This window comes from Eubalaena glacialis, chromosome 5, assembly GCF_028564815.1.
Source record: "Eubalaena glacialis isolate mEubGla1 chromosome 5, mEubGla1.1.hap2.+ XY, whole genome shotgun sequence".
Taxonomy (NCBI): Eukaryota; Metazoa; Chordata; class Mammalia; order Artiodactyla; family Balaenidae; genus Eubalaena; species Eubalaena glacialis.
In genome coordinates, this window is record NC_083720.1 from 115,663,323 (window position 1) to 115,682,754 (window position 19,432).

General features: G+C 42.0%; 1 protein-coding gene across 5 annotated transcripts in view; it reads left to right on the forward strand.

Moving 5' to 3' along the window:
- The first annotated feature begins 3,654 nt into the window (after window positions 1-3,654).
- Window positions 3,655-19,432, forward strand: part of SH3D19 (SH3 domain containing 19) — a 180,223-nt gene continuing 164,445 nt past the window's right edge. For all 5 annotated transcript variants that reach the window (XM_061192541.1, XM_061192543.1, XM_061192547.1 and 2 more), the window contains exon 1: window positions 3,655-4,009. In XM_061192541.1, coding sequence (XP_061048524.1) covers window positions 3,898-4,009 — 112 coding nt within the window. In that variant the 5' untranslated portion in view covers window positions 3,655-3,897. The remainder of the gene's footprint in view (window positions 4,010-19,432) is intronic.

Genomic DNA, 19,432 nt, shown 5'->3' on the forward strand with positions numbered 1-19,432 from the left:
TCTTAATACCTTAAAGCTTTGAGGGCAAATCTTGTTCTACTCTTAGCTGTGGATTTTCATTAACATTTTCCTTCTATGGGTTTGGCTCTTGCTGTGTCACTGGGGTGGGTGGGGTGTTTTGACATATTTATTGAGTTGCCAGTTGACCACACCTTTCCTTTTCTTTCATATGATTAAGCAGTTATTGCCTGTAACTCCTATCTGGTTTCTCTAGTTCAATATGATGACTTCGGAGTGCAGTCCTCTCCCTGGTCCTTGCTTTCTTGTTTTCACGGTGAGTGGGTTATACCTTTCTTAAAAAATAACAGCTTTGGGATGAAGTGAGAGAGTGGCATGTACACATATACACTACCAAATGTAAAATAGATAGCTAGTGGGAAGCAGCCGCATAGCACAGGGAGATCAGCTCGGTGCTTTGTGACCACCTAGAGGGGTGGGATAGGGAGGGTGGGAGGGAGACGCAAAAGGGAGGTATGGGGATATATGTACACATATAGCTGATTCACTTTGTTATACAGCAGAAACTAACACACCATTGTAAAGCATTATACTCCAATAAAGATGTTAAAAAAAAATAACAGCTTTATTGGAATATAATTACATACCATAAAATTCATCCTTTAGTATATTCAGAGTTGTGCAACCATCACTACTATCTGATTTTATAATATTTTCAGCACCTCAAAGAGAAATAATATACCTATTAACTGTGACTCCCCATTCTCCTCTGTCCCTGGAAACCCCTACATTACTTCCTTTCTCCATGGATTAACCTATTCTGGACATTTCATATAAACAGGGCCATACATCTCTGGTTTTTTAAACTTAGTATAATGTTTTCAAGGTTCATCCATGTTGCAGCATATATCAGTACTTCATTTTTATGGCTAAATAATATTCCATTGTATGGATAATGCCACATTTTGATTATCCATTCACCAATTGATGAGTATTTGGTTATATCTACTTTTTGCCTATCATAAATAATGCCACTGTGAGCATTCAGGTACAAGTTTTTGTGTGGACATGTTTTCATTTCTCCTGAGTATATACCTATGAGTAGAAGTGCTGTGTTATAGGGTAGCTCTACGGTTAACCTTCTGAGGACTGCCAAACTGTGTCCCAAAGTGGCTGTGCCATGTTACATTCTCACCAGCCGTGTATGAGGGCTGAAATTTCTCCATATCCTTGTAACACGTTATTGTCTATCTTTTTTACATTAGTCATCCTGGTATGTGTTAAGTGGTATCACACTGAGGTTTTAATTTACTTGTCCCTAATGACTAATAAGGTTGAACATCTTTTCATGTTCATATTGGCCATTTGTATATCTTCTTTGGAGAATGTTCTTTTAAAAATTAGGCTAATTTTTTTTTTTTTGAGTTTTAAGTTCTTTATATATTCAGCATACAAGTCCCTTACCAGATATATGATTTACAAATATATTTTCACATTCTGAGAGTCGTCATTTTACTTTCTTGATGATGTCCTGTGAAGCACAAAAGTTCTTGATTTTGGTGAGGCCCAATTTATTTTTTCTTTTGTCACTTATACATTTTGGTATAAGGGACACTCTAAGAAACTATTGCCTAACACAAGGTCATAAGAGTTTAATCCTATTTAAGGATTAAACCTTTTAAATTTAATTTACTTTGAAGTTTTCTTTGAAGAGCTTTATAATTCTAGCTCTTACATTTAGATCTATGATCCATTTTGAGTTAATTCTTTCATACGGTATAAAGTGGGGTTCAGATTCTCTCTTTTGCAGAGACAATTCTTTCTCTATTGAATTATCTTGGCACTCTTGCCTAAGGTTATACATTTATTGTAGAATTTACCAAATTTTGCCTTGTTTTGTGGTAAACTGGGTCAGTCCCCCTCTGTCAGGCTAGGACAGGAAATATGTTTTGTTCATTGAAAATGAGAAAACCTATGTGAAAAGCACCTACCATAGGGCCCCAGAGTAAATATTTCTTTCCTTCTTTTGAATCTCCCCACAGCACTTATTGTGGTATTTGTCATACAATAGTTACATAAGTGTTTGTTGAATGGAAAGTCAGCTTGAGCCTACACCTCGAAAGGGCACGGGTTCCTAAAGCTCTGATTGGATGGACATCCAGAACACTTTCAGCCCTTTTCAAACTGAGAAACTGAATAGTGGAGAATGACAGCTTTGTGAAATTGGGCTGCTGTCAAGGTAGGGGTTTCCAAATGACTCCTCATCCTCTAAGGTAAGTGACAAATACCCAAACACTGAAAACAACCCTAAAGGTCCAGAACCTTTTTTTCTTTCTAGTTTAACTTCAAGTGGTCCGGATGTCTACTTATTTAACTGTTTATGCAGTAAAGTTTCACTTGTGAATTTGACCTCAATTCCACAAAATCGATCGTGGTTCTTTTCTGCCTAAAAGCAGAAAGATTTTCTCTGGCAGCAACAAGCACTATTTAAAAGGTAAAGAGACAGCGCTCAGGTGTGCCTGGCGATTCTATTTTCAGTGACCCGTTTCTCCCTCTCTGTTTCTCTCTTACATGCTGAACATTAGGAGCCCTCACAAGCTTTCAAAAATAGAGCAAGAGGCTGAAGATAAAGTCCTGTTCATTCCATCGGGGAGTGTCCTATGGAGTCATGTCCAGGCAACGTCTCTGCCTGCATCTTGGATATCTTTTTCCGAGATGTGAGAATCTGCCCCTCTCTGTGCGAAAGTGTGTACGTGCGAGTGCGAACCGAAGATGTGTACTATACAGAGATACGGAATAACTTTCTTAGCCCATTCTTTTCAGCTTTAGGGAAGTGCTTCAAGTGACAGCTTCTGACTCCAGAGACACTGCTCTGTCACTTCACCAAATTGCCTTTCTGCAAATAATCAGGTCCCGGGCTCTTAAGGAAGAAGATGTACTTTTTTTATTATTAGACTTTATATTTTGGAGCAGTTCCAGTTCACAGCCAAACTGAGCTGAAGATTGAGATTTTCCAGGTCTTCCTGTCCCCACCCCTGCACAGCATTCCCCATTATCAACACCCCCCTCCCCCACAGAGTGGTACATCTGTTACAACTGATGAATTTACACGGACACATCATAATCACCCAAAGTCTTTGGTTTACATTAGGGTTCACCCTCCCTGTTGTACTTTCTGTGGGATTGGACAAATGTGTAATGACATGTATCCACCATTATAGTATCATACAGAGTCGATTCACTGCCTTAAAAATCCTCTGGGCTCTGCCCAGAGGCTCGATTTGAAAGGGCGAAAAGAGAGGGAAAGAAAAAAGCCTGCAACTGCGGAGGCGCTACCAAACTCCAAGCCGAGTTTGTTCCCAAGTTCAGAGGCTCCAGCTGCCCCAGCTCTCCAAGTCCGGCTACCGGCAGGTTCCTCCTCCTTTGGTTTAAGTGTCAAGCAAATGGGTTTCCTGTTAACACCGGAATACTGTGAAAGGGCAGGAAGAGGCCAGGCCGCCTCCTCTTTCCCCCCTTCCTATCCGGTTTATTTATTTTGTACACGTTTGTTTTGGTGGAGCGGGTGGTTGCAGCGCGTGCGGCTCTGGGGCGGCCTCGGCGGCCGGTAACCCCTCCCCGAGGAGGCGAGGCCCGGCCAGACCCCGCCCGATCCCGGCTCCAGCTCTGCGGGGCGGGCACCGGAGAGAGGAAGGGGGAAGAGAGTGGGAGAGGCAGAGCCGGGAGAAGGAGGCCGCCGGGGCGCGCGAGGAGGCGGGGAAACCTGCTCGGCCCGCGCCCGGCCGCTCCTTCGCGGGCTGCAGGTGGAGCCGCGGAGGTAGCCGCTTCCGCCGCCGCCGCCGCCGCCGCCTCCTCCTCCCCGGGGCCTCCTCCCAGGCCCGGAGGCTGCTGGCGCGGGACGCCCGGAGCTGGCGGCCGGCGCGCGGGGCCCGCAGCTCGTCGATGGCTGAAGGCCGGCGGCGAGAGGACGAGGACGAAGAGCTGCACGAGCGCCGGGAGCTCGGGGGCCCGCGCCGCGCCCGGGGCCGTGCGCTGTCGGGCCAGTCGGCAGCAGGTGAGGGGCGCGGGCAGCGCGAGGGGGGACCGGGGCAACGGGGACCCAGGGCTGGGCGTCCCGGGGCCGCGCAGGTCCTGCCCCGGACGCCGGCGGCTCCCTCGCCCGCCCGGAGGGGACTGGCACCTTTAACTCTAGGAGGCGAACGGGAGGGAGAGTGGCTTTTCTATCCCCATCCTCACTTTGCGGCCGAGCCCGAGGAAATTCAAACCTGTCTCTACCTGCTAGTGGCCCTGGAGCCGAAACTACAAATTTTCCATGCAGACTAAATCCAGGAGCTGCTGGCTTGGAACTTGTGGCCCGGGTGGTTACTTATCTCTGGATGAGTCAGAGGCCAGTGGAGAATGCCCCCTCCCGATAGGTTTGCCTCCGCTGTCGCAACCGGGTCGAACCACATGCTAATCGTCCAGTCGGGTTTCGGTGCCTCTTGAACTTCGGACCTGTGACTGTCCTCCCAACCCCCAGCCGCCCGAGTTCACCTATTTTCTATAGGACTTGCTTTAGAGTTACTTGGTGACCCCCAGCCCCACCCCCCAGTCCAGAATATAGCCTTCCAAAAGGCGATTCATTTGGACTCATCATTTCTGGGCCTGTAACTTGTGTTTTGGGGGTGCGCAAAGGCGGCGCGGATCAATAGTTTGGCGCAGAAGTGGAAGAGTGAATAAGTGTAGATCCACACCCCTTCCCTCTTTCCGGGGCAGCTTTTCAATTAAACAGAATAGAGAGGACATTCTTTGGTCTTTGGTTCCAACTGGATAAGCCAGGTATCCGAAAACAAGAGGGAAGAACAAACCTAGGGAGGTGACAACAAAAGGGAGATAAGGCCATGAGAAAGGTTCAGATGTGAACATTCATTAACGCCCCTTTAGAAAGTGGAATATAGTGAACATTCCACCCAGCCATGGAGCAGCTTTTCTATGTGGCTCCCTTAACCTAAGAGAAAGTTGAAGAATTAAAAGAAGATAATGGGTCTGTGGGGAACAACTGGAGGGTAGAAAATGGGATGAAAGGAAAGAGTTTGAGTGGAACAGGAAGAAATAGTCAATCTTGGAGCCTTAAAAATAATTCCTTTTGCCCATTACTCTTTCCATCAAAATGAGGCATTTGACTAACCACACGAACACCAGCCATCTTGAAGATAACTGATAGTTTTGTTCAGTATAAACCCAGACCTAATGAAATAATGGTTAATTGCTGGATATGAGTAAATAATTCTTGCAAGAATACAATGAAAAAACTTTACAAAGACGTTCCTCTGTTAAATTACTGATCTGAACATGCCTTGGACTCCTCTTACCTTCAGCAAAAAGCTTCACTTACGTACTGTGCAGAGCTGTACCCGAGGTCAGACTAGATATGATCCAGATAGATGTTTATCATTTAGTTGCAATATGTGTATTTATTCCAAGGCTGGTGGAAATGGCATTTTGTAACTTGTTTTTCCCAGTTCCTTAATTTCCCAAGGCTACCAGAAGCTTTTCTAAGTTCCATGATAATATTGTGCTGATACGTGACACAGTGTCCTTTTTCACTCAGAAATTGGTGTTTTCAGTTTCTAACCATTTAGTATACCCTGTCTCCGTTAAGGGGTGAGGGGCAGAGATATTATGGAGTGGGCAGAGGGTTAAACTGGCCATTATCGGGCTTCTTTCTTTTGAGACACATTATTTAATAGTTTACATTTCTTTGCAAGTTGTGCTCCTCTTTCCCCTCATTAGTTCCCGTGTGTTTTTCAGACTCCATCGCATTCCTTACCAAGCTTGGGCATTTGTTAGTTACGTTTTGTGCTGGATGTTCTCTCTCCAAGTGAGAAAGTAGGAACTGACCCAGAGGCTTCATGTTTCTTCTTTTTAACATCTTTCTAATCTTTCACTTTTCCTGTTCTCATCCGCTCCCTCCTCCCTCCACCACCTCACAGTCTAAAGATTTTCCATTTTTCTTTGATCTCACAGAGGTTGACATCATAAAATTAGGGTTTATGGACTTGAGGGAGTCTGTGAACTTCTTCTCTCCATGCTAAATTTAGGTGTGGTTGTGGAAATGTGTTTTTTTACTTTACAATGTACATTCAGGAGAACGTATAAAACCTGTAAATCATAAAGTAAAACTCTTGTAGCCTGTGCCCAAGTTGAGAAATAGAATATTATCATTTCTAAGCAAACTCTACTCTCTCCCAGTCATGGCTTCTTCCTTCCCCTTGAGGGAACCACTTTTATTCCCTTGCTTTTCTGTGCAGTTTTACCTGTACAGTTTTATCTGTGCATCCCTATACAATATTATTTAGTTTTGTTTATTTTACAACTTCTTATGAGTGGAATCATCCTGTAATTTTTCTTTAGTGTCATTCTTTTTTTCACTCCATATTAAGTTTGTAAGATTTATCCTTATTACTGTAATTTACAGCTGTAATGCAGCTGTAATTTCTTTTCTTTGTATTCTTATATCACACTTTTTGCTTATCATTTTTTATTGATTTGTTGGAGTTCTTTACTTGCACAGGAATCTCAACTTCTGTCGGTTGCATGTGTTGCAAAATCCGCTTCCACTCTGTGGTTTATTTAAAAAATGTTTGTTTGTGGTTTCTTTTGATGTGGACATTTGTAATTTTAACGTAGGTGTATTTATGAATCTTTTTCTTTATAGTTAGTGTCCCTCCTCCCCTCACTGTCGCCCTGGTTAAGAATGCTTTCCCTACCCCAAGGTCATGAAGATACTCTCCTATATCTTCTGTATTGTCTCCTAAAGTTTTGTTAACTTTCTTTGTGGAGAGGTGCCATAGCTTTCATCAGACTCTCAAATGGGTCTGAGAACCTCTGACTGACCTAAAGCATTTTTATATTGTTTCTCCAAAGGGCAGGGAATACAAAATTCTAGGTTCTCCCTTAATCACCTGGAAGAGTGGTAGGCACTTAATAGGGTTTAATAAATACTAAATAAATGTACTCTCTCTATACATTGATGTGTTTATGGTAAACGCTGGAAGAACACATATAATTTCTCCAATGTGTTTTGAGTAAAATAACTAATATTGTCAGTATGAGGTCACAGAATAAAATTCTTTGTATTCTTTATGAACCAGTTGCTTCTTACGTGCTAGCGCCTGTGAGGGAGGTATTATTTTCTCCATTTTATAGTTGAAGTGGGTATGACTCCGTGCTCCCAATGCAGGGGGCCCGGGTTCGATCGCCGGTCAGGGAACTAGATCCCACATGTATGCTGCAACTAAGAAGCCCACATGTATGCTGCAACTAAGAAGCCCGCATGCCGCAACTAAAAGATCCTGCATGCCGCAACTACACATGCCACAACTAAACATGCTGTAATGAAGATCCCACATGCCACAACTAAGACCTGGTGTGGCCAAAATAAATAAATACATATTTAAAAATAAATTTTTTAAAAAAAGATTGAAGCTCAGAAATACTTAAGTGACTTGCTCAAGATCCCGCAGCTAGTAAATGGCAGGATGCGGACTTGAATCTGGGTCTGTTTGACCTGAAAGTCCATGTTTTTCCAAGCTATCCCACTGTCTGCTAATACAAGTCAATTGCTTTTAATGCTTCACACGTTTATACCTGCATGTTGCTTGTTATATTTTAGAAATACTTTATTACATTTATCTGGTGCTTTTCTGCTTAGCAGGGGCTTTCACAGCCTCATGGAACTTGATTGTTACAACGACCTGAGAGGGAAGAGGGTACATTTTTATTATTCCCATTTTAAAGACGAGTAAATTGAGACTCAGAAGTGTTAAAAGACTTAATCTAAAAGAATACAGCTAGGTATAGCTGCACCTCAGTTACCTCTTTTGGGTGTTTCAAGTCATAAACTGTCGTTTCTTTAATTTGATTCATATAGCATGCTAGGTCATATGGCCCAGAGTTTGTGGCTCTGTCTAGTAAGTTGTGTAGTTTTGAAAACTGCATTAATTCTTCTGGGCCACCATCCTACAGTTTTTGTTATTAGAATTTCAAAGTTGTCTAATTTATTTTGAGGAAGTTATTTTAAGTCCCATAGAAACTATGGATATATATACACGTTGTTTAAAAATCCTGAACTCACCAACTTCTTTTAGAAAACCTGTCTAGTTATCCTGTCAACAAAATGTATGCAAAATGGTGTAGAAAATACAAGGAATACAAAGAAATATATAAAATAGGCTCCCTGCTTTTAAAGAACATGTCATAGAATTAAGGAAGGTAAGACTGATATACTTTAAAGAAATAAATAAGAATATAAAGTAGTCCATGGTGACTAGCAAGTGGAGTTTAGCATAAGAGAACCAGGCAGTCTTGGTTCATTTCTTGGCTTACCTCTTACTGTGTGACCTTGTGCAAGTTACCTAACCTCTCTGTGCATCCATTCTTTATTTGTAAAGTGGGACTATTAATAAAACCTATTGCATAGGGTTTGAGGATTAAGTGAATTAGTATATGTAATACCTTTAGAACATAGCTAGGCACATAGTGAATACTTCCTATAAAGTTATTAGCATTTATTTATGTATATTTTTGTTAAAATATCTGACGCTTCGTTAAGTCTACATTTTTCTCCCTTTGGGAGTAGTTATGGGGTTTCATGTTGGCAGAGAAAAAGGAGGTAAAACTGCATCTTCACCATTTCTAATCAAATGTAGTTGCTTTGCTTTGGAGTTCATGCATCTTTTTGAAATATATCAATCTTACAAGACCCCGAAAGACTGAGACTAGTTCTTCATTTGACATTCCTTGCACCATACAAACTATTTTAACGTGACTTGTCATTGATGTTTACCCTTTCTTCATCATCACAAATGAAAAGCTCATTCTTGTGACATAAGTATTTGTGTTCAAAGTGATTTCAACAAATCAAAGGTAAGTTGATGACTCTACATCCTCTTTTTAACCAGGGTGCATCCCTTTTTTTTTTTTTTTTTTTTAACTTTGCCACTATTCATGCAGTACTTCTATAAGGTCATTGGCATGTTACATTCTGGGAGCAACTATTTTCCCTCAGATCGTTTCAGCTTTACATTCAATGGTACTTAGAGTCTTATCCTCAGAACGCTTGGGTCTCTCTCAGTTAGCTTTAGCCTCCAGCAATTTACAGCATCTTTCTGGACCTTAGTTTTTGCCTTATTAATTGAAAGGATGAGGCTTCCAACATTACATTTTATGATTCTAGGGGATGAGGAGGAAAATAGCTTCTGACTCGGTTTACAGAAGCCTGCCAGTGTGCGGGGTCCGATCTCGGGGGGGGGTTTCTCCGGGCTCCTTGTGATGAGGGAAAAGCCCAAGGTGCCACACTCAAGATGTCGCCTCACTGGGAAAAAGGCAGTCACGTTAGCTTAAGTTGTGCCGCAGGGACCTGCCTTTCAAGATGGGCACTCCACTTCATCAGTGGAGAACATGGGATGTGTTCTGGGGGAGTTTATAATACTGAACATAGGTATGATGAAAATATTATCCGTTAAGTACAAGATGAAAATATATGTCTAGTAGCTTCAGAGCGAAGGGCAGGGTTAAGGTGGGGAGGAAGGAGGTCTGGCCCCCTCGTTTGTATGAAGGTTCAACATCCATTCCTGCCCCTCAGCAGCTGTAGGCCTCACCTTTAGGGACTCTAAGCTTGCCTTTGGGTGGGGATGGGTGCATGGCGGGGGAGGGGTGTCCAGGCAGTAAATCATTGTTTTCTTTTCTTTTTTTAAATAAACTTTGTTTTTTTAGAATAGTTTTACAGATTTACAGAAAAATTGTTAAGATAGTACAGAGAGTTCCCGTCTACCTCACATCCAGATTTCCCTGTTACTAACATCTCCTTAGTTTTTACCTGATTTCTTCCTGCTCTGCAGGATCCCATCCAGGACACCACATCACATGTAGCTGTCATGTCTCCTCAGGCTCCTCTTGGCTGTGATGGTTTCTCAGATTTTTCTTGTTCTTTCTTTCTTTTTTTTTTTAAATTTATTTATTTATTTTTGGCTGTGTTGGGTCTTCGTTTCTGTGCGAGGGCTTTCTCTAGTTGCGGCGAGCAGGGGCCACTCTTCATCGCGGTGCGCGGGCCTCTCACTACCGTGGCCTCTCTTGTTGCGGAGCATGGGCTCTAGACGCGCAGGCTCAGTAGTTGTGGCTCACGGGCCCAGTTGCTCCGTGGCATATGGGATCTTCCCAGACCAGGGCTCGAACCCGTGTCCCCTGCATTGGCAGGCAGATTCTCAACCTCTGCACACCAGGGAAGCCCCCAGATTTTTCTTGTTCCTGATGGCCTTGACTGTGTTGAGGAGTACTGGTCAGATATTTTGTAGAATGTTACTCTATGGGGATTTGTCTGATGTTTTTCTCATGTTTTGGAGTTTTGGGTGTTTGGGAGGTAAAGTACCATTTTAACCACATATTAAGGGTATCATATTAACATCATTTATAACTGTTGATGTTGACTTTGATCTCCTGGCTGAGGGAGTGTTTTTCAGGTTTCTCTAGGCCAAGGTTACCACTCCACGCCGCCCCCCCCCCATACTGTAGGAAGTAAAGGAAGTCACTATGCAGAGCCCACACTTAGGGAATAAGGATTATGCTCCACCTCCTTGGGGGCAGAATATCTACATAAATCTGTTAGAATTCTTCTGCACAGGAGATAGCATTCTTTTTTACTCTCACCTTAGTTTCTTCAGGTTCTCCAAACACCTGCCTTGGGATTGCGTTTAGACCCTGCCTTTTGGGGACTGTAAGCTCAATTCCTCCACCCGAGTTCTGTCCAGAATATCCCATGTGTGCTGTTGTCTGGCACTTACTTTCATAATTAGAAAGGAAAGGCATGAAATGCGTATCCAACTTGAGATGACCTGTGACTAAAACTCATTCACACTAGAGTATCAACAGGTACAATTTTGGAAATGGAGAGGAAGTTAGAGTATGAGAGGAATTTGGAAAAGCCCTGGATAATCAAACAATAGTGAGTTAATATTTATTGTGTGCTAGGTCCCAGGTGGAATTCTAATTGTTTTACATGTATTTCCCTCACTTAGTCCTCATACCAATTTTATGAGGTAGGTGTGATGATTTCCTTCAGTTTTGCAGATGAGAAACCGGAGGGGGTATTTACCCAGAGGGGGTAAATAATCTAGTCAGGGTCACGTAGCTAGAAAACTATGGAGTAGGATTCTGTGCAGACTCCTACCCAGTATTTATTCTCGTCTTCCTTAGTCAGCAGAACCCTATATTGCTGACTGTGGCAAGGTACCCACCTGTGAAACTGCTTCACCCAGCCTACTAATGAGAGGCAAGAAAAAGTTGTTGAGTGTGGTTTCTGGAAAAATTCTTTAAAGGGGACTCAACTGCACAGAATATCCTTTTACCCTTATCACCTTCCATCCCCCTACCAGGGACAAGGGTGTGTTGCTCACAGCAGCCATCCTGGGTCATGAGGTTATCTTGAGGATGGAAGCCATGCTGAGAATGGTGGGGCAGAACAATGGATGGAATCTCAGTTTCCAGTGGTAATAGAGTCATCATATGAGCTTCTGATTGCCTGCTCCTCCTTTATTTAAGAAAAAATAAACTCTGTCTTATTTAAGCCACTGTTCTCTTAGGTCTTTTAATTAGCAGCTGAATGCAATTCCTAACTGATAAAAGTTCTGACTTGATCATATTTCTCTCTCCTTACCACCAGGCTATTTTTGTTAACATGAGGTTACCTAGGTTCTTGTTGCTATTTTGTGCTTTATTATAATGTGACCTTGGACAAATAACTTAAAGGCCCCTCCCTTTTTGCATCTTTTGAATGGGAATTATTCATTCTCTAAATACAAGTTTACTATGGGAAACATGCTTTTAAACGTCACGATCTCATGTGTGATGTACATTTCTTGAAGAGGGTCATGGTCATACTTGGACAAGTTTAAGGGTATTGCAAAGGAAACCTATAGAATCTGAAAACAGTTTTCTGATTTTGTCATTTTGCCGAGTGCCAGGTCTGAATACCTCTCAGGGAACAAATAAATAGAAGCTGTGACAGGAGGTGATTTTGTCCCTGCTCTGATATGCTTACGAGCAGATTCTCAGTGGCACCACTGATGAGCCTATAACTCATGCCGGGGCTGCTGCGTAGGATTCAGAGTTTGTTTCCGATACGGCTGCCTTCAGTGTACCGGAGTGTTGTTTTCTGAAGATACATTAGTCAAGGAATCGCTATACTGGAAGAAAGCTAAATGCTTTTTCTGAGAGCCAGCCAAGAACAAGGCACAGAAGAAAACGTTTGCACATGAGGAGAATTCGTTTTTCTGGCGATAAATATCACCATTTCCAAAGAGTCCTTTGAAACTAGTACAGAGGTGTTCACAAAAAACTGGAAGGCCCCTCACTCAGCATGGGGCCACCCATGTAAATGATCCTTTCTTGCTTTGTCACCACCCTTGTTTCTTTATTTCCTCACAAGGACTCCCCCCTCAATACGCACTAGGTCAGTGGAGATAACAGGCTATCTGGAGATTATAAGGTAGATTTGTGTCACTCCGTTGAGGTATAACTCTTGCCAGTGGAAGGTATGGTTTGTAGGTGAAATTCATTTGGAATAAGGAGTGGTATTTCAAGTTTTAAAAGGTGCAGGCTTGTGTTTGAATATTACTCTTAATTAGATGCTTAATAATGTGAAATGCCTAATATCACAAACATTTTATCTTTTATGCTGTTCTATTCCTGTTTCTCCTTTCTTCTTGAGGCATTCAACTTTAAAACGTGGTGTGGTATTTCTCACATTTCTATAGCAATGAGACCTTTAAACAGTGCTTCTCAAACTTTAATGTGCCTACAAATCACCTGGGGATCTTGTAAAGATGCAGATCTTGATTTAGTAGGTTTGGGGTGGAGCCTGAGATTTTGCATTTCTAACAAGTTCCAGGTGATGCTGCGGCTACTGGTCCCTGGACCACACTTTGAGTTACAAGGTACTCAATCACCTTTACCTCAGTGCCAGGGTTCTCAGTGCTGGCTGGGCATCAGAATTAACTGAGGAGTTTTTAAAAAGACCTATGCTCATGACCCCACCCTCAGATTTTCCTGATTAATTACTTTTGGAATAGTATCTATAGAACTGGATTTTCGGAGTTCTGTGTGAGGTGAGGCTCACTGGCTTAGTGTCCTATTAAAAAATGTGATGTTGAGTGGTTTCAGTGTGCTTTCTTGTAATTTGAACTGTAATATTTTTCCATCATAAGTAATTTATGTTGTGATGCCTTTTGGTCAAACAGAATAAATAAATGGAATCTGCCATGCATTTTATACATGGATTTTATTCAGTCCCTCTGTTATCCATAGCCTAAGAAGACTCCACATAAAGAATGATGTAAGGACTTATTGAAGTAACTGGAAAGCAACGTATGTGATAGTTAACGTTCTTTCAGATTGCAAGAAATAGAGGTCTGTTCTGCTAACCTCAGCTGTCGGGAGGCGGCTTATAAGGATACTCCAGTAAGTTGGAAGACAGGAAGTAGCCTTGGAAGTCATTTGGAAATAAGAGTAGCTCTAGGAAACTGACAGCAAATAGTTACCCCAGAGAACATTCCTTTGTAAGTTGGGAAGACTGTTATTCTTTATGTTACTAACACCACCATTTTGGTGACTCAGTTCACTTCTGTCTCCTTCCATGGCTTCTGAACTTACTGAATAATTGACTCTTGTTTTTCTTACAGTCAGCCTCCCTAAGAAAGAGACTCTAAGTAGGCTGGCCAGTCAGGGTCCTGCACAGAGTGCCCCTTTGGGCCAGGGGTCTCATGCTGGTTGACCTCAGAGGCTAATGACAAAGTATATAGTAGCCAACTTTTCAGGCCCATGCCTGGTCCCTTCTCCTGGAGGGGATGGTAGGGTCTTGTGGTACCCATCTGGCCACCTGCACATGAGAATTTGAGAATCGCCTGCAGCTGATTCTGTCAGATGAGACTCTGGGCCTGGGGGGTGTTCTGAGGTTTCTTAGAATGGAGAGAAGGTAAAATTGGCAGATTCCATGCGGACACTCTTTCAGTAATGAGTTCCACAAGGGAAGATTTATGTTGTTCATTGTTATAGCCCCATAACACAGAATGGTGCCTGGCACATACATTCAATACATGTCTGTCAAATAGAATAGAATTTTTTTAATGATGTAATGTTGTCTTTATCGTTCGTTTGATTACATTTTATTCTAACCTGAAACCACAGGCAACTAAGGAGAGTGAATTTCTACTCTGCCCGTGGCTCACCGAAACAATATGCTCTGACGCGCCAGATCTTTTCTTGTTGCCTTTTTAGCAATGATGAACATTAGATGTTTGCCACTTGGCGCCATCAGTACGGCTGGCGTCAGGCTTTGGGCTGAGGGGCAGCAGATGGATGTCAAGTCCAGCGCTCGGAGTCCTTCCTAACAGCCTCCCTCTAGGGTAACCTTGGCCGCGGCTGTTTCTCCTCTGGGAGGCGAGCGGCCCCTCCCCGTCCAAGGGCGCCGCCATGTTGGGTCCCAGTCACATCGGCTCTGAAAGGTCAAGTGTGGATTTGGACGTTTGGCCAAGGAAAGGAGGCTACTTTTCAGGTAAAGAGGGAGACACTGGGAAGATGGGAGTCGCCGTTACTTACAGCAGCTGCTGCCTCTTAAAAAGCTCCAAACCCCCTATCTGTGCGGAATGGGCGGAGGGTGGACGTTAAGGATGTTTTCGAGGAAGGATGGACCCGGCTGATGATGGATGGGGTGTAGGGCAGCGCAGCGAGCGCCAAGTCCAAGGATGCTGACCTGCCCCGACTCGGGAAAAGGAGCTTGCAGTTGGCACCTTCCCAGGAGAAAGGCAATGATACCCACCATTGAGTACTAAGCCTTGTTTGGAGCGCGTTTGCTCTTCGTGTGAAATATCACGGCCAATACCCACGTAGCTCTGGGAACAAGCCTTTCAGTAGCTCCTTGAGCTCAAGGATTCTGTAAACCTTGAAGAATGTAATTTGATAGTGATCACCTCATAGGTTTCCAATGAATGTTTAATGAAGGTGATGAAGAATTAGGGCTTTTAATCCCAATATTCTTCAATTCTTTGCTCTTTTAATTAAAAACTAGATTTCTTCCTCTTGCAGTGGGTTTTTTAAAAGTACCAACTTTTTAGCATGTCTGAACAAAACATTTTATTGATCACTCACCAATTTAGTGCTTAGCATATGCCAGGAACTCATGTAATCCTTTAACAACACAGAAAGTAAGGTTGTTTTTAATAAGAACAATGAGGCAAAGAGAAATAGAGCTGGGATTTGAAGCCCTGCAGTCTTTTTTCTCCTTTAATTTTAAAATTTACATGCAGTAAAGGTGACTTCTTTTGGGTACGTAGTTCTGTGAGCTGTGATACACGTACAGATTCTTGTAACCACCCCCATAGTCAGAATACAGAAGAGTTTCATCACCTCGAAATTCCTGTGCTGTCCCTTGCAGTCATATCTTCTCTACACTGTTTAACCCCTGATCTGTTCTATGTCTCTGTAGTTTTGCCTTTTCCAGAATATGATATAAATGTAATCATTTCACCCAGCACATTGTTGTGGAGATTCATTCATGTTGTTAACTGTGTCAATAGTTTGTTCCCTTTTGCTGCTGAGTAGTATTCCATTGTATTAATGCACCACCTGATAAAGGATATTTAGGTGATTTTCAGTTTTTGGTATTTATGAATAAGCTGCTGTAAACATACAGGTTTTTGCATAAACACAAGTTTTTATTTCTTTGGTTTAAGTACCTAGATGTTGGTTTAATGGATAATATGTAAGTGTATGCTTAACTTTACAAGAAACTGCCAAACTGTTTTCCAGAGTGGCGCTATACCATTTTGCATTATTATGAGCTATGAATGAGAGTTCCAGTTGCTCCACACCCTCATCAGCACTTGGTATTATCAGGTTTTTCTCGTTTGCTTTTGTTTTTGTTTTGGCCTTTCTGATAGATGTGTAGTGATACTTTGTTGTGGCTTTAATGTGTGTTTCCTTAATGGATAATGATGTTGAGCATCTTTTCATGTGGTTAATTGCCATCCATTATGTCATCTTTGGTGAAGAATGTTAAAATCTTTGCACATTTTAAAATTGGGTTGTTTGTTTTCATATTATGGAATTTTAAAGAGTTCTTTATGCATTTTGCATTCAAATTTTTTGTTGGATATGAAATATGAAAATATTTCTCCTAGTCTGCAGTTTATTTTTTCATTCTGTTAACAGTGTCTTTAGCTCTTTGAATATACTGGAAATAGCTGACTTAAAGTCTTTGTCTAGTAAGTCCAATGTCTGGGCTTCCACAGGAACTGTTTATATTGATTGCATTTTTTTTTTTCTTTTTCTGTGCATGGGCCATTACTTTCTTGTTTCTTTGTGTGCCTCATAATTTTTTGTTGAAAACTGGATATTTTGAATATTACAGTGTAGCAACTCTGAAATCAGATTCTTCTCCCTCCCCAAGGTTTGTTATTGCTGCCTATTATGATTGTTGTTGCTTGTCTAGTGCTTTTTCTGAACTAATTTTGTAGAGTGTGTAATTTTTGTGTGATGTGTGGCACTGAAGTCTCAGTTTCATTAGCTTAGTGGTCAGCTAGTGATTGGACAGAGTTTTCCTTAAATGCCTAGAACCAAAAAATAAATCTCCCAGTCTTTGCAGGGGGGCTCAGTGTATCACAGCACACCTTCAACACTCAGCCAAGCAGTGTACAACTAACCTTAGCCTTCACTTTCTGCTTGTGCAGAGCCTGTAGTTCAGCCAGAGCCGAGAGGTTAGCGCCCTCTCAGATTCTTTCTGAGCATGCACTCACCCTGGGAATGCACATGGACTTCTAGATTCCTAGGAATATGTGGGAGCTTTTCAAAGCCCTTATTTCCCAAAGCATCTCATCCTTCAGCCTTTCCCCCCAACTTCTTTGGTTAGTCTGTTGTTTGCCCCAACTATTATCCATTGCCTCATGCAGCAGCAACAAATATATTTATTTGCCTGTAAATGATTTCAATCAGCTTTCTCGAGCTAGCCACTTTTTAGCACTTGGAGAGTTTTGAGTTAGGCAAGATAAAGGCAAGTCTTTTGTGCTGGTCTTCCAGGGTGCGACCAGACAAGTCAAAACAAATTATTATAATTCTTTGTGAATGAGGTCTTTTCTGCTCCCTCTGGTACTGGTACTGGTACCAGTACCAAGAGGGCAGGCTATTATTTTCAAGGCTTCCACTGAGCTGGAGAATGGGGGATGGGACCAGGGTAAGTTAAAATGCCACAAAACTTGCTACTGCAACCAAAACCCAGCTAGTTTTCCTTGATTAAGTGTTTCACTGTACTTAAGTGCATCAAGTGGTTGCTGCAAGCTTTTGGTTAGTTTTCAGTGTTCAAAAAGGGTTGATTCTGCCAGTTTCTGCCAGTTTTTAATTGCTTTTACGGAGGACAGACTTTTGGAATTCTTTACTCTGCCATTGTCACTAATGTCCCTCAAGTATGGATTAAAAGAAAAACTGATTAAGATTGTTGGTCTTTTTATGAGCAAATTGGCCCAAGTTTTCCCAATAAAATACCAAAAGAGAAAGTATGGATAGTCTTACTCATTTTTGAAGTGTTTGCACATCCTGCAGTAGCATCATCAAGGTATTTGAGGAGCCTCACTCATCTGGTTACACGGCTGGGGTCAAGACCCTCCATTTAAACCCTGCATAGGCAGCTTGCTATTCTCAATTCCAGGCCACAGACCACACCTAACCTGTCTGTTGCTTTTTAAAACATGATTTTCAAGGGATATCTGTTCAGGAAACCTATATTCCTCTTTGTTTTTAAAAGAATAACTCAGAGAAGGTAGCTTTATTGCACTCTCCTGATATAAATCAGTCATGTGTTAACACTGGGGAGTGGAATTGAGAAGGGTGTGGAGTGTGTAACTTTATATACTTCTGTATTGAGTTTCCTCCAATGAGTATTACTTTGGAAATTAAAAGAAAGGAAAATAAATTAAAAATACCATGTGAAATAATTGCCTGCATGGTCTAGTGTATTTGTTGCTCATTTTGTGGTATGTTTTTAAACCTGTTTTGCCTTAAGATGAGTTACTGCAATGATCGTAGCAAATGCTGTCCTGTTGATAAAAGAAATGATTGATAAGTATTGGAGAAAATGATAGTAGGAAGGAAGTATATAATTGCGTTTCCTCTGAAGATCATTTTTCAAACACTGGCTAATTTATCATTCGTTCACCTATTCCATCTTATGACATTCACTTGTTTTTATGAAAGCCATAATCACTTGAAAAGCAAATCCTCATTTATAACCACACTGTTGAAAGCTGTTTAACATAATCAAAACCTACCCTTAGCGTTCTCCGCCTTACTTTTTGCTGTGTATTTCATCTCCAAGTTGTGACGCAACAGAACCTGTTCTAAAGCAATAGATTGAGGAGACCTGCATTGTAATGCTCAAATTGCCACCAGCCAGCTGTATGTCCTTGATTTAATCTCTCTAGGTCTTAGATTCCTCATTGACAATATGAAGGATTTAGACCAGGGATCTGGAAACCATAGCCCTGTGGACCAAATCTGGCTCACTGCCTGTTTCTGTAAATAAAGTTTTATTGGAACACAGCCACGCTCATTCTTTTATATATTGTCTATGGCTGCTTTTGTGCCGTATCTGCAGAGTTGAGTAGTAGCAACAGAGTCTGTGTGGCTTGTGAGCCTAAAATATTTACTGTTTATCCCTTAACAGGAGAAGTTTGCTGACTCCAGACTATCAGCTTTTCTTTCAGGTTAAAAATTTCTCTGTTTCAGTTTTGGGATACTTGGGCCAACTATTTCTTTTTTCCCATCAGATTGCTTCTTAGCAGATCACCAGAAAAATTCAACTGGAGGAGGGGAAATACAAATCGTACATTGTTATTTGTTAAACACCTATATCCATCATACGTCTGGCATATTTTGTTAATGCTGTGGTTACAGACAACCTCTAAAGCTCAGTATCTTATGACAGGTATATTCAGCTGGGGAGCTGCAGCTCAGCCTCACTTGTCTTCTTCATTCTGGGATGCTGGCTGGAGGAGCAGTTCCTAACTGGGGAAAGGAGCAATGGACAAACGATGTGCCAGCTTTTAAAGCTTCTGCTCAGAAGTGCCATATATTACTTCTACTCACATTTCTTTAGCCAACTGGGTGTTAGTGGTACAGGGAAGGATAATCCTTCTGTAGGACGCCCTGCAAGTCACCTGGTCCCTCAAGTGGGTGGCTCATCCTTCTGCAGGGAGAGCTGTGGAACACTGGGAGCAACGTCATCTACCTCAGCCTCCTTAAGGGTTCCCTGGTGTGAGCAGACTGAAACTAATGGCCAAAACTTGGTTTCAGAATTCTTTGTGTGTTATATTTTTCATGAACTCTCTGCAGTTAACAAGTAACTAGAAATTGGCCCGTTGAGCTTTTGGAATATATTCTAAATCTCTCAATGTGC